Source organism: Equus quagga, unplaced genomic scaffold, assembly GCF_021613505.1.
Source record: "Equus quagga isolate Etosha38 unplaced genomic scaffold, UCLA_HA_Equagga_1.0 252_RagTag, whole genome shotgun sequence".
Classification (NCBI taxonomy): Eukaryota; Metazoa; Chordata; class Mammalia; order Perissodactyla; family Equidae; genus Equus; species Equus quagga.
Window position 1 is genome coordinate 1,667,497 of NW_025799860.1, and position 12,117 is coordinate 1,679,613.

At 40.9% G+C, this 12,117-nt stretch overlaps 1 protein-coding gene across 4 annotated transcripts in view; it reads left to right on the plus strand.

Moving 5' to 3' along the window:
• The first annotated feature begins 2,624 nt into the window (after nt 1-2,624).
• LOC124233830 (2-amino-3-carboxymuconate-6-semialdehyde decarboxylase) overlaps nt 2,625-12,117 on the plus strand; it is a 70,081-nt gene continuing 60,588 nt past the window's right edge. For 2 of the 4 annotated variants that reach the window (XM_046651073.1, XM_046651076.1), the window contains exons 1-2: nt 2,625-2,813; nt 9,582-9,626. In XM_046651073.1, the coding sequence (XP_046507029.1) occupies nt 2,757-2,813; nt 9,582-9,626 (102 nt within the window). In that variant the 5' untranslated portion in view covers nt 2,625-2,756. Of the gene's footprint in view, nt 2,814-9,581; nt 9,627-9,891; nt 10,307-12,117 lie in introns of those variants that run through there. The other 2 variants (XM_046651075.1, XM_046651074.1) reach the window with 2 other exon arrangements.

The window sequence follows — 12,117 nt, forward strand, 5'->3', positions numbered from 1 at the left end:
AAAGATGTTAAAATGAGGAGATTTGCTGTAAAGACATTAAAATGAGGAGATTTGCTGTCAGGAGGGCAGACTTTGGAGAGAAAAGCCAAGAGTATGGCTGGACAACCTTTTGCTAGTGCCTTAACTCCTTAAAATAGGCATTATTATTATTTTAAATATTTAATATTGTTTCAATTTACTTATCTGTTTACCAGTTTCTTTGCTCCCCACTCAATCTCACATCTCAGACCTTCTTTCTGGAGTCATTTTTCCTTTTTTCTGGAGTACATCATTAGAAATTTCTCTAGTGGGGGTCTGTTGGTAGCAAAGCCAGTTTTTATCTAGAAATACCTTTACTTCTCCCTCATTGTTAAAACAAAGTTTTACAAGGTATACAGTTTCAGGTTGACAGTTAATGTCTCTCAGGCTTTTGAACATATTATTCTATTGTCCTACGGTTCCCATCACTGCTGTGAGAAGTCAGCTGTCAGTCTAATTGCTGAGTTTTGAAGGCATTCTCTTTTTCTCTCTAGTTGTTTATAGGGTCTAATCTTTGTTATCGGTAATCTGTAGTTTCACTACAAGGTTTCTAGAAATGGAGTTCTCTTTGTTAATCCTTCATGATATAGGTTGTGATTCCTGGATCTGTTGGCTCATCAGGTCTGGAAAATTCTTAGCTATTATCTCTTGGAATATCTCTCCTCCAACTTCTCTCTCTCCTCTCTTTTTTTGGTTTTGGTGAGGAAGATTGGCCCTGGGATAACATCTGTTGCCAATCTTCCTCTTTTCTTTTTCTTTTCTCCCCAAAGCCCCAGTGCATAGTTGCATATCCTAGTTGTAAGTCATTCTACTTCTTCTATGCGTGATGCTGACTCAGCATGGCTTGATGAGTGGTGTGTAGGTCCGTGCCCAGGATCCAAACTGGCAAACCTTGGGCTGCCAAAGTGGAGCGTGGAAACTTAACTATTTGGCCACTGGGCCAGCACTCCTCTCCTCTTTTTTAGCAGTCTGATTACACTCCTTTTAGAGTTTCTTTCTATCCTTTGTACTTTGTGATGTTCTTGTACATGCTCAATCTTCTCATCTCTCTGTGCAAGTCTCTCTTCCAATTCATTAATGAGGGAGTCCCAGCTTGGTACAAGCCCATGGTATGATCTCTCACTCCTCTGGTGGGATATTAATTTCAAAGCTCCAGGATTCTGAATCCACACTGCCTGGGTTCAAATTCTGACTCTGTCACTTACTATTGTATGACCATGGACTAGTTACCTAATTTCTCTGTGCTTCAGTTTCCTCTTCTATAAAATGGATATTGGTCATAGTTCCTCTCATATGACTGTGATGAGGAAGAAATGAATTGATATGAGTAAAATGCTTGGAACAGTGCCTGGTCCATAGGAAGTGCTCTAAAAGCACTTACACTTGCTCTGAGTATTGGCATGTGCCTCTATGTTAAAGACTCACTCATTTGGTTTTAGTTCACTGAACTTTTTAAAAATGCTTTTGAGGATTTCCCTTTTTTCTTCCAAGCTGAGTAGCCTTTAAAAGTATGTTTGTTACAATTTATCCAGAAGTTAGTTGAATTTGTCATAATTTATCCAGAGTCTAGTTGAAAAGAATGTTTGTTATAATTTATCCAGGATTTAGTTGAACTGGTTATAATTTATCCAGAATCTAGTTGAAAAAGAATACATGTTATAATTTCCAGAATCTAGTTGAATAGCCTAGTAGGAAGGCTTTTGTAACTATTTAGTCCCTGTGATGTGTAGACTGAGCTGAAGGGAGCATCCCAAAACAGGTTTAAGGCTTTGCCAGGGGCCTCAGGTCCCTTGAACAGTTTATGCTTTCCAGGAATAAGAAAGGTTAAACATAGAACAATAAAGGGCTTCTTTAGAGGCATGACCGTGAGCCCCACTTTATGCTCCAGTGGAATCCCTCCACAAACTACTCTGACAACCCTCAACGTAAATTGCTACTCTCTTCTTTTCCCTACACTTAGGCTTAGTACAACTATCTATTACAATTTACGTATCATTTTATCTCTCATTCAACCTTATATCCTTGGCACATAGTAATTCTCAATAAATATCTGTTGAATGCATGAATGAACAAATGAACAAAAAGGCAATGGATGAAACAACATATATGAAGAATGGGATCTTTCTACGATTTAAAAGTAAAGATATAACTTCCTCCACAACTTTTCAACACGCTAAATTTTGATGAACAAGCTAATTTCTAAATACTGTTTAAAGGCCTAGAGATAACTAACGGAACAAAAAGCAAAAGCATTAAAATTGGTTGCTTCTGGGAAACGAAACCAAGAGTAAGAAGGGGTGAGTCAGAGATCTATTATTTTCTTTAAAAGCCCTCTGTCCTGTTTGATTTTTAATCAAATATATTTGAGTTTTAACTATGTATATCTTGATAAAAATTGAAATACTTTAAAAAACAATTAGTCCATTTTGGACCTGCTGTGTTTTATGATACCTGCAGGACATTTGACGCCATAGGGTTTATTACAGTCCTTTGTGTGTGTGCCTAGGGTCCTGATTACCAAAGAGCTGTTGACCCAAAGCCAAGCTGTCAAATAAACAGAGAGCTGAGCTTTAAAAAGGCTGTCCCAATGCACTTAGCCTGGGCTGAGCAGGTCTCCACTGACTGGTACCCGAAGGTAGCCATAGAGGGACTAAGTTTATCCATTAACTCCATGGTTATCCTGGAGATCCCTTGATATCAAAGCTTCTTTCCTCACACGCTTCTCTGGTCCTGTGGAGATGAAAATTGACATCCATAGTCATATTCTACCAAAAGAATGGCCAGATCTAAAAAAGGTAATGGGGATTAATTTGCTGAATCATTTCTGGAACTCCTCCAGGGTTTCTCAGTGCCTCTATCACAGACCTTTCTCTTCTTCTGGGAATCAGATGTTAAGTTTCTCTGCAGGAGTGATTTTAAATTATTTAGTAGCTCTGATTTCTAGTTTTTAAACATGGCTTTTATGTTTATTTTGGAAGAATACTGGATCAAAGAAGTTAAGTGCTTTCTCAAAAATCCCATTTTCCCCTCAAATAAGCATTCTTTAAAATTTCTGGACAATTTAAGTCAGGCAGTTTTACTTCCATTTAAATCACATTTTCAGCTGCTTGGAAAATACATGCCAACTATAGAATTTCAAGTTGCAGTTTCAAGTAAGAGACTATTAAAAATGGAATAGGATAGGTTTCCAGGACTTCTAAAACGTATCTTCTTTCCAAAATGTTTAAAATAAGTTTTAGAAGCACCAAGATATATCTTGGTGAAATTTTTTTTAGTCTATTTTAGGATACTGTCTGCAACCTTTCCTTTTTGACGTTAAGCTGTAAATCCTTGTTATGAAGAACTAGGGAGTAGGAACATCAAAAAGCCCTAGAGGAAATGACGTGAAGCCTCTGCACAATGAGTGTCTCTAAGGAGCATTCTCTGTGTTTCTCTAAAGATGGATATTTCCTTTGTCATTAAGAACTTTTGAATTAATACTAAAAGAAGAAGGTGGGAGCATGAAAGAAATTTAAAATTGACTTGATTTTTGTTTAGGCTGAGTATCAGGTTTTACCCAAACTTCAGCCTTCTATAGCACTTTCACTCCACTCCACTGATAATGTTTCATTATTTTTATCTCAAGTGAGGAAAAATGAATTAACCCAAACTCTAATTAAAATGTGGTTCATTGTGGAAGTCAATGAAGCTATTTTCTTCTCATAGTTGCCTCCTGGATGAATGTAAATCTTAAGTGTTTCTTTGTCTATTGTTATCTTAGGTAAGATGGTGGTAAACATGGTGATGGAAAAATACAAATGACACTGAACCATCTTTGAAAGGCTTTCCTATTATAGCTAATAGTAAATCTAACTCTATCAAACTAACCCCTCCAAAAGGAGTTTAAGTGCCTACGTGGGAACTTGCTGTTCTGAATGTTGTTGTCCTTGTCATATTTTATTCAAGTGTAAACACCCATTCACAATGTTAGGGATTTTTTTAATGAAATGCACCAGAGTCTTTTAATTCACAAATTACTTCAGAGGAGTATGTTTGGCTTGTTTGGAAGCTGCAGGCATTTCTTACTTTTTATGGTGTTGCCGTTTTCTACCCCTAGTTTATGGTTATTTGCCTGATGAACGATACACTGACTAAAGCAATTAATTAATTTATGATACAGGAAATGGAAGGAATAGACTCTACTCCCTTATCTGAGAGGCTTAGAAATTTGAGGATTTAGTATTTTACAATAGCCCTTGATCTATCCCAGGAAAATAGCATTATATTCAACATGACAGCTTTTCTCTTTATTTGAGTCTCAAAGAATACTGGCGTGAAATGTTTTGGGAACTACCTTAGTGGTGTCTAGGGGACACTGCCCACCTGTACTCTCCCCCGAGAGAGCTGGCATGACCCACCCTCCAAGAGAATGTCACAGCAGCAGAGCCTCCAAGCTCCACAGCATCTACCTCTTTGTCCAGATGAGGATTTGGTGCTTAGAGAGCAGGCCAATCATAGTTAAAATGTTCTTTCGCCGGTAGGGGAGGGCTTTTCGGTTCCTCCTGCTGGCGGATGTAAAGTTGATTATGCAAAGAAGAGCCTGGCTGTTCTACTCAATCTTGTTGGATTCTCAGTGTGGAATTCAGATTTGAATCCAGGCTTCAGCAGCTCCAAAACTGATGTACGCAATGTCCGAGAGAAATATCTTGTTTCTGGGGAATGCACTCTTCTGACTCCTTGAGAAAGATGGTCATCTTCCCACTAAACCTAGGACCCAATGAGACATTCCCTCTGGGCACTGGAAGCTGTTCTTAAATAAGCCACGAAGTATAAGGATCTCTTTCATAAGCTCTCAGCCTTCTTCATCTGGAAGATATATAGCAGCCTAAAATGTGCCTTCTCTTTGCTGAGGGGAGAAAACTTTCTACCTAATATCCTGTGCCACAACCCCATCTCCCATTACCTGCCTTCCACTCCAAAGCCTGCCTGTAGTTTGAGCAGAGAACAGGTCATCAAGAGCTGACAATTTCTAGGTGCCCCACCGAATGCAGGGCCCTACGGACATTGTTAAAACTCCTTAGGAGGCTGAGGGGAGCAGAGCATGGGCAGGACTTCCCAAGCACATGTCCCGCTGGCTCTTTACACTACCTCCCCTCCCTGTCTGCTAGCTATCACCTCAAAAGAGGGCAGGGGCATTTTTGTCCCAATAAACCAGGCCTCTATCTATCAGTCTCACGTGCTCCAAGCAGATAGCTGGTACACTTAATAATGATAATGATAATGATGTCGATGGTAGTAATAATAACCATAATGGTCTCATACTTCCAGGGAGCAGTGTGTGTGTGTGTGTGTGTGTGTGATTTCATTAACATAAAATCTTGTGAAATGTGAATAGAACTTATAGGAGAACAGATTTGCGGTTACCAGAGGGTAAGCGGGTTGGAGGAAGGAGAACAGGGTAAAGGGGCACATACGTATGGTGACGGACAAAAACTAGACTATCAGTGGTGAATACGATACAGTCTACACGGAAACATGTACAGATACAGTGTACATGGCTAAGGTACACCTGAAATTGACACAATATTATAAGTCAATATGGCCTCAATAAAATAATTTTTTTTTTAAAGATTTTATTTTTTTCCTTTTTCTCCCCAAAGCCCCACAGTACATAGTTGTATATTCTTCGTTGTGGGTCCTTCCAGTTGTGGCATGTGGGACACTGCCTCAGCGTGGCTTGATGAGCAGTGCCATGTCCGCGCCCAGGACTCAAACCAACGAAACACTGGGCCGCCTGCAGCGGAGTGCGCGAACTTAACCACTCGGCCACGGGGCCAGCCCCTCAATAAAATAATTTTTAAAAATTAGGGAAAAAAAAACCAAATAGGACTTATATTATTAACTCAGCTTGACAGATGAGGTACTTGAGACTCAGAAATGAGCCTAGAATCCCAGAGCTACATGGTACTGTGGGCCTCAGCACAGCACCACCACCACATCCACCTTTTTTTAAAACAGAATATTGTGTTTTTACATATATTTTTGTAATTGACACATAGCATTGTGTAAGTTTGAGGTGTACAGCATGTTGGTTTGCCACATTTATATATTTCCATGTAATTACTACAGTAGCATTAGCTAATACCTTCACCACATCACATAATTGTCATTTCTTTTTTGTGTTGAGAACAATGAAGATCTAGTTGACTATGATCACTAAGCTGTGCATTAGATCTCCAGAATTTATTTTTCTACTAGTTGCCAGTTTGTACCCTTAAACAATATCTCCCCGATCCCCCCACCGCCCCAGGCCTGGTAACCCCCCTCCTCCTACTCTGTTTTTGCAAGTTCGGAGAGCTGGCCCAGGAGAGTATCACAGCTCTGAAGGACGTCCTCGCTTCACCCTGGCCTCCAGTGCCTCCCTCCACACCTGCTGCTCCCCAACTCTTCGCACTCACATAAACCCACTGGGGGCATGGGGTCATTGGAACCTGCCTCCCAACCCGCAGGTCAAGCAATCAGGTCTGTTACGTGGTAGAAGTGTCCCTTTGAGTGCAGGCAAGCCAGTGACGAAACAGCTAGAGGAAACAGTTGTGTGTTTTCAAACTGGGAGAAGTGAGATAAATAAAAATACATCTAAATGTTGCTGGAACCCTTTTCTCTTTCTCTCCCCATTTCCCGTCTATATAGTCAGAGTAAAGTAAGTATTAAAGTGACTTTAGTTTATAGCAGAGTTTCCTTTGTCTTCATATAGTTCAATAGCTACAACGGATTTTCCTTCTCTTCAAATCATTTCTTAGTGGGTAAAATATTATTTCAAAACATCAGTCTCTGATCTTTTTTCACTATTTTTTCAAACTTTCCAATTAAAAAAATGAAAAGAATAAGCCAGTACTAGTTTCATTTTAGAAGAGGAAGCCCCTTTGGAAGCACTAATGTCTCTTTTCAAATCTGCCTTTCCTTATTAAATATTAATAGACACACCTCAATAACCTTGACCTCCTTACGCAATGAAGAAAGAGAAAAGCAGAATCAACATGACTGGGTTGATGATTAACTAATGACGACAAACGACTGACTCCAGACTACCTTTTCAATCTCCCTCCCCTGATACCACGTGACCCAAGTTGTATGTCAGTAACCTCCTGCAGGCTTCCAGAAAACTTGTGCGTCACTCTGTCACAGCACGTCTCACACACAATTGCCAGTCTTCAATTACTTGCCCATCCTAGTCCCACTCTCTCGAGACTGTGTCCGACGCAGATTGGAACTGTCCTTCACTTTTGTTTTCTCTGCCTTAGGAAGGCTGGTCATGGGTGGGACTCCATGAGGGTTTGAAGAATGAATGAATGAATGAAATGAGACTTTAAAAACCTGTAGTTAGACGAGTCATATATACCTGTGTTCTTAGGCAGAGGCCTTCAAAATATTTTATTCATGACCCCCAAGAAGAAATATATTTTATATTGTGATTCAGTACAAATATCCTTATATACAACAGAAACAAGAGTTTCATGAAACTAATAATTACTTACATGGAGGTATTCTAGTGCACATCATTATGTCTTGATCTCTGTGTAGACTAATCATGTTCACCACCCAAAGACTAATTACCATCCATCACCATACACATGTGCCCAGTCACCCCTTTCACCCTCCTCCCTTCCCCCTTCCCTTCTGGTAACCACCAGTCTCATCTCTGTATCTATGTGTTTGTGTATTGTTGTTTTTATCTTCTATTTATGAGGCAGATCATACAGTATTTGACTTTCTCCCTCTGACTTATTTCACTTACCAGATACCCCCAAGGTCCATCCATGTTGTCACAAATAGCAAAATTTCATCTTTTTTGATAGCTGAGTAGTATTCCACTGTGTATATATACCATATCTTCTTTATCCATTCATCCCTTGATGGGCACTTACGTTGTTTCCAAGTCTTGGCTATTGTGAAATAATGCAGCAATGAACATAGGGGTGCATATATCTTTATGCATTCGTGTTTTCATATTCTTTGGATAAATACCCAGCAGTGGAATAGCTGGATCATATGGTGGTTCTATTCTTAATTTTTTGAGGAATCTTCATACTGTTTTCCATAGTGGCTACACCAGTTTACATTCCCACCAGCAGTGTATGAGAGTTTCCTTCTTTTCCCATCCTCTCCAATACGTGTTATGTCTTGTCTCATTCATTATAACCATTCTGACATGTGTGAGGTGATATCTCATTGTAGTTTTGATTTGCATTTCCCTAATAATTAGTGCTGTTGAACATCTTTTCAAGTGCCTGTTGGCCATCTGTAGGTCTTCCTTGGAAAAATGTCTTTTTGATCTTTTGCCCATTTTTTAATTGGGTTGTTTGGGTTTTTTTGCTGTTGAGATGTATGAGATCTTTATATATTTTGGATATTAACTCCTTATCAGATACGTGATTTGAGAATATCTTCTCCCAATTGTTAGGTTGTCTTTTTGTTTTGTTGATGGTTTCCTTTGCTGTGTCTATTTCATTCTATTCTATCCCATCTAATCTCATCCGATCTCATCCCATTCCATTCTATTCCTCTACTATCTTGGCTTGGGTTTTCCAAGAAGCAGACCCTGAGACAAGAATTCAAACGCAAGTAGTTTACTTTGGAGGTGATCCCAGAAAACACCAGTAGAGTGGGGAAGTAAGACAGGGAAAGCAAAGCAGCCAATGAAAGTGTAGAATGTATGCTTCACCTCAGAGTCATCTCGCCCAAAGGGCCTGATCAGAGCTGGTTCCAGTGGCAAAAGAGAAGCCCTTGTTGGGGCTGGCCCAGTGGCATAGTGGTTAAGTTCATGCACTCCACTTCGATTGCCCAGGGTTCACAGGTTCGGATCCTGGATGCAGACCTACACACTACTCATCAAGCCATGCTGTGGTGGCATCCCACATACAAAACAGAGGAATATTGGCTCAGATGTTAGCTCAGTGACAATCTTCCTCACCAAAAAACCCCCACAAAAAACAGAGAGAGAGAGAGAAGCTCCTGTCAAAGAAACGCTGGTACTGTCAGTTGAAGGAGAGCTGGTGTGCACAGAAATGTTAAGGGGAGAGAATATGGGTGGGACACCAGCAGCATCTGCTACACGTACTATTTTGTGTTTTTAGAACATATAGGTCACTATCCACTATATTGATTTCATGATCTACTCATGGATTGCAACCCAGTTTGAAGAGCAGTGTTAATGTTCTAAGATGATATCCCCTGAAGAGTGGTCCTTATAGTCTGTGTACTCCTGGTGGTCCTGAAATGATTTTAGGTGGTGAATAAATATTTTTTAATGTTAACCTTCATTTAAAAATTGTGACCTGCATTAGGAGAAAAGGTAAAATTAGGATTTCTATGATACAGAATTTTCTTCCTAAATAAATATATTTAAGGAAAAAAGTAAATTGATTTAAATATAAATATTGAATAAGTGATACATGGGTATGGGTAAAAAATGGGAAGGTGACACTTGAAAGGATGCAGCTTGGGATCCTTTGCTGCAAGGATGCCCCTTTATTGGAGTCCTCTCTGCTTTGGTCCTCCAGTATAACTGTGCTTCTCTCTTGCAGAAATTTGGCTATGGAGGCTGGGTGCAGCTCCAACACCATAGCAAGGTGAGTTTTTCCCAAAGTGTGAGCATGCCGCAGACCCAGGGACATCCTGAGCCTGGGACCTGCCTGCAGGTGGACCTCCAGGGAGTTCAAGCTTCTGTCCTCCCATTGGCTTTGCAGTAGGCAAGGGAGCAGTACTGAGGTTTCTCAAAAACATTAGGAAAAATGGGGGTAACTTCAAAGAGCAGCATTTAGGAAGATAAAATTGGAATTTAAGAATCCATTAAGAAATCTCTTCTCTGTCTCTCTCTTTTTTTTCCTGCCCTAGAACCAATTTTAGCATTTATCACTCTGTCTTAAGGAAGTGACCTGGCCCTCTCCACAGGTTATTACAGAACACTAAAGCCAACCAAACAAATGGAACAATTTAGGTTTGAGCACAAGCTGGAGAAATTAAACATTTGAGACAAAGAGGAGAAGAAGCCACTGTTATTAAGGGTTGAGTTTGGCAAGAGGAAAAGGCAAGAGGAGGAGGGCTTGGGGCAAAGCTTTCTGCAAATAATGAGGCCTGAGAGTGGGCCAGAAGTCTAGGGCTGCACAGAGGTCAGGTCTGACTTCAATTTCAGAGGCATCATATGCCTTCATGGAGGGAACATTCCTGAGCTTCCAGCTGGAACACAGACATGACTAAGCCAGGCCCTGGAGGACTTGCAGTCTGGGAAGCACAGTTACCATGCACAGGGGTAAGGCAATGCAGTGTGATAAGGTTAAGACTTCTTTCGCACCAGGTACTGAGCACCAAGGATTGGAGAAGGCCTCCTGGAGGAAGTGATGCTCATCCTAAGTCTTGAAGCAGGGATGAAGGCTTGCCCAAGGAATAAAGGAAACAAGGTTCCAAGAAGAGAAGACAGGGAACAAAGGCATGGAGATCTTAAACATATGTAAGCCCAGAACTCAAGCACACAGTGATGGCATTTCTCAAAGTGTGGCCCTGGACCAGCAAGTTCAGCTTCACCTGGGAACTTCGGAGAAATATGAATTCTTTGGCCTCATACAAGACCTACCAAATTAGGAACTCTGAGAGTCAGGCCAGCAATCTGACACGAGCCTCCGGGTGATGCTGATGCTCCTCAAGTTTGAGAACCACTGGCTCATATACATTCACTCACTCACTGATTTTTATTGACACCTATTTGGTGCCAGGCCCACCAGTCCAGACACTGAGAATATGCCAATGAACAAAAGAGACATACTCCCTGTCCTCATGGTACTCAGATTCTAGGGGGAGACAAACAAACATGATCACTTCAGAGAATGGAATAAAAAACAGTGCTGTAACAGGGAGTGACTGGGAAGATTCATTTGGGCTGGCCAGTCAGGAAGCTAGCTAAGACTTGGAGGACATGAAGGAAAAGCATGGAAGAGTGTCTCTGGATGAGGGAACTGCAGTTGCTAAGGCCACCATATGAGGAAGAGCTGTGTTCAAGGAACAGAAAGGAGGGCAATGTGGCTGAGATGTAGTAAAAGAGGGAGATGGTGGAAACGAGGCTAATGAGGTAAGCAGGGGCCAGAGCATGGAGGGACCTTTGTACATGCAAAGGAGTCTGGATTTTATTCTCAACGAAATGCAAATTCTTTGGAGGGTCTTAATGGCTTACAAAGACCACTTTGGCTGCTCTGTGGAGAATGGACAGAGGCAGGCAAGAGTTTGGGGAGCAAAGTGGTGGGAAGAAGCTGAACAGCTGGGCAGAAGCCTCATTGGATGGGGCTTTGGAGGAAGGGTTTAGGCCTTTGTACTCGATCCTGAATGCAGTGGGGAATCATTAAGAGTTTTGAACATCAGAATCTCTGCGGCAGCTCATTCTCACCTTCATCAAAGAGTGCCCACTAGTGCCAGTCTAGACACTGGGCTACACTTCTCCTGGGAAAAGTGCTAGTTCCCAGCCTGGGAGCTGGGGATCTAAGCTGGCCTCAAGTCTCCCTAAGGGTGAGAAAAATGTGAGTGGAGAGGATTACAAGGCTACTAGGAAGAAGCCCCAGGTGTAGGGATGGGAAGCCTGTGATTTTTTTCCTTTTACTCCGTGTCCCAAGCTACAGCTGGCAACCGTGATACTGTATTTAAACGGACTTGCATAATTTAACAGCAAATCCCCAAAAGAAACAAGAAGGAAAATATTTCCAGTCATATCTACTACCTACATATTTCCAGCAAAACTGGATACAATGATAGTCTAATAGAACAAAACAATGACACCCTCCCTCCCTCTCTCTCAAAAACAAAACGAAGCAAAACAAACCAGAACCAAATCTGTATTTCATAAATACAGTGGTCAGGGATTACAGTCACTGGAAAACAATGTGCAAAGATATACAAATATGCAAATTAGGCTAAGGGCAATGAGAAAAATCCAGTATTTTGGGGTTGAAATTTCTTTTTATTCTCCTGCATTCCTTCAGTGAACAAATATTTTCTGTCCCCCATAACTGATTTACCCCGGAAACTCCTGTTCTCTGAAAGCCTTTCCAAAACATTTCTCTGGTTTGCCCTATTTGT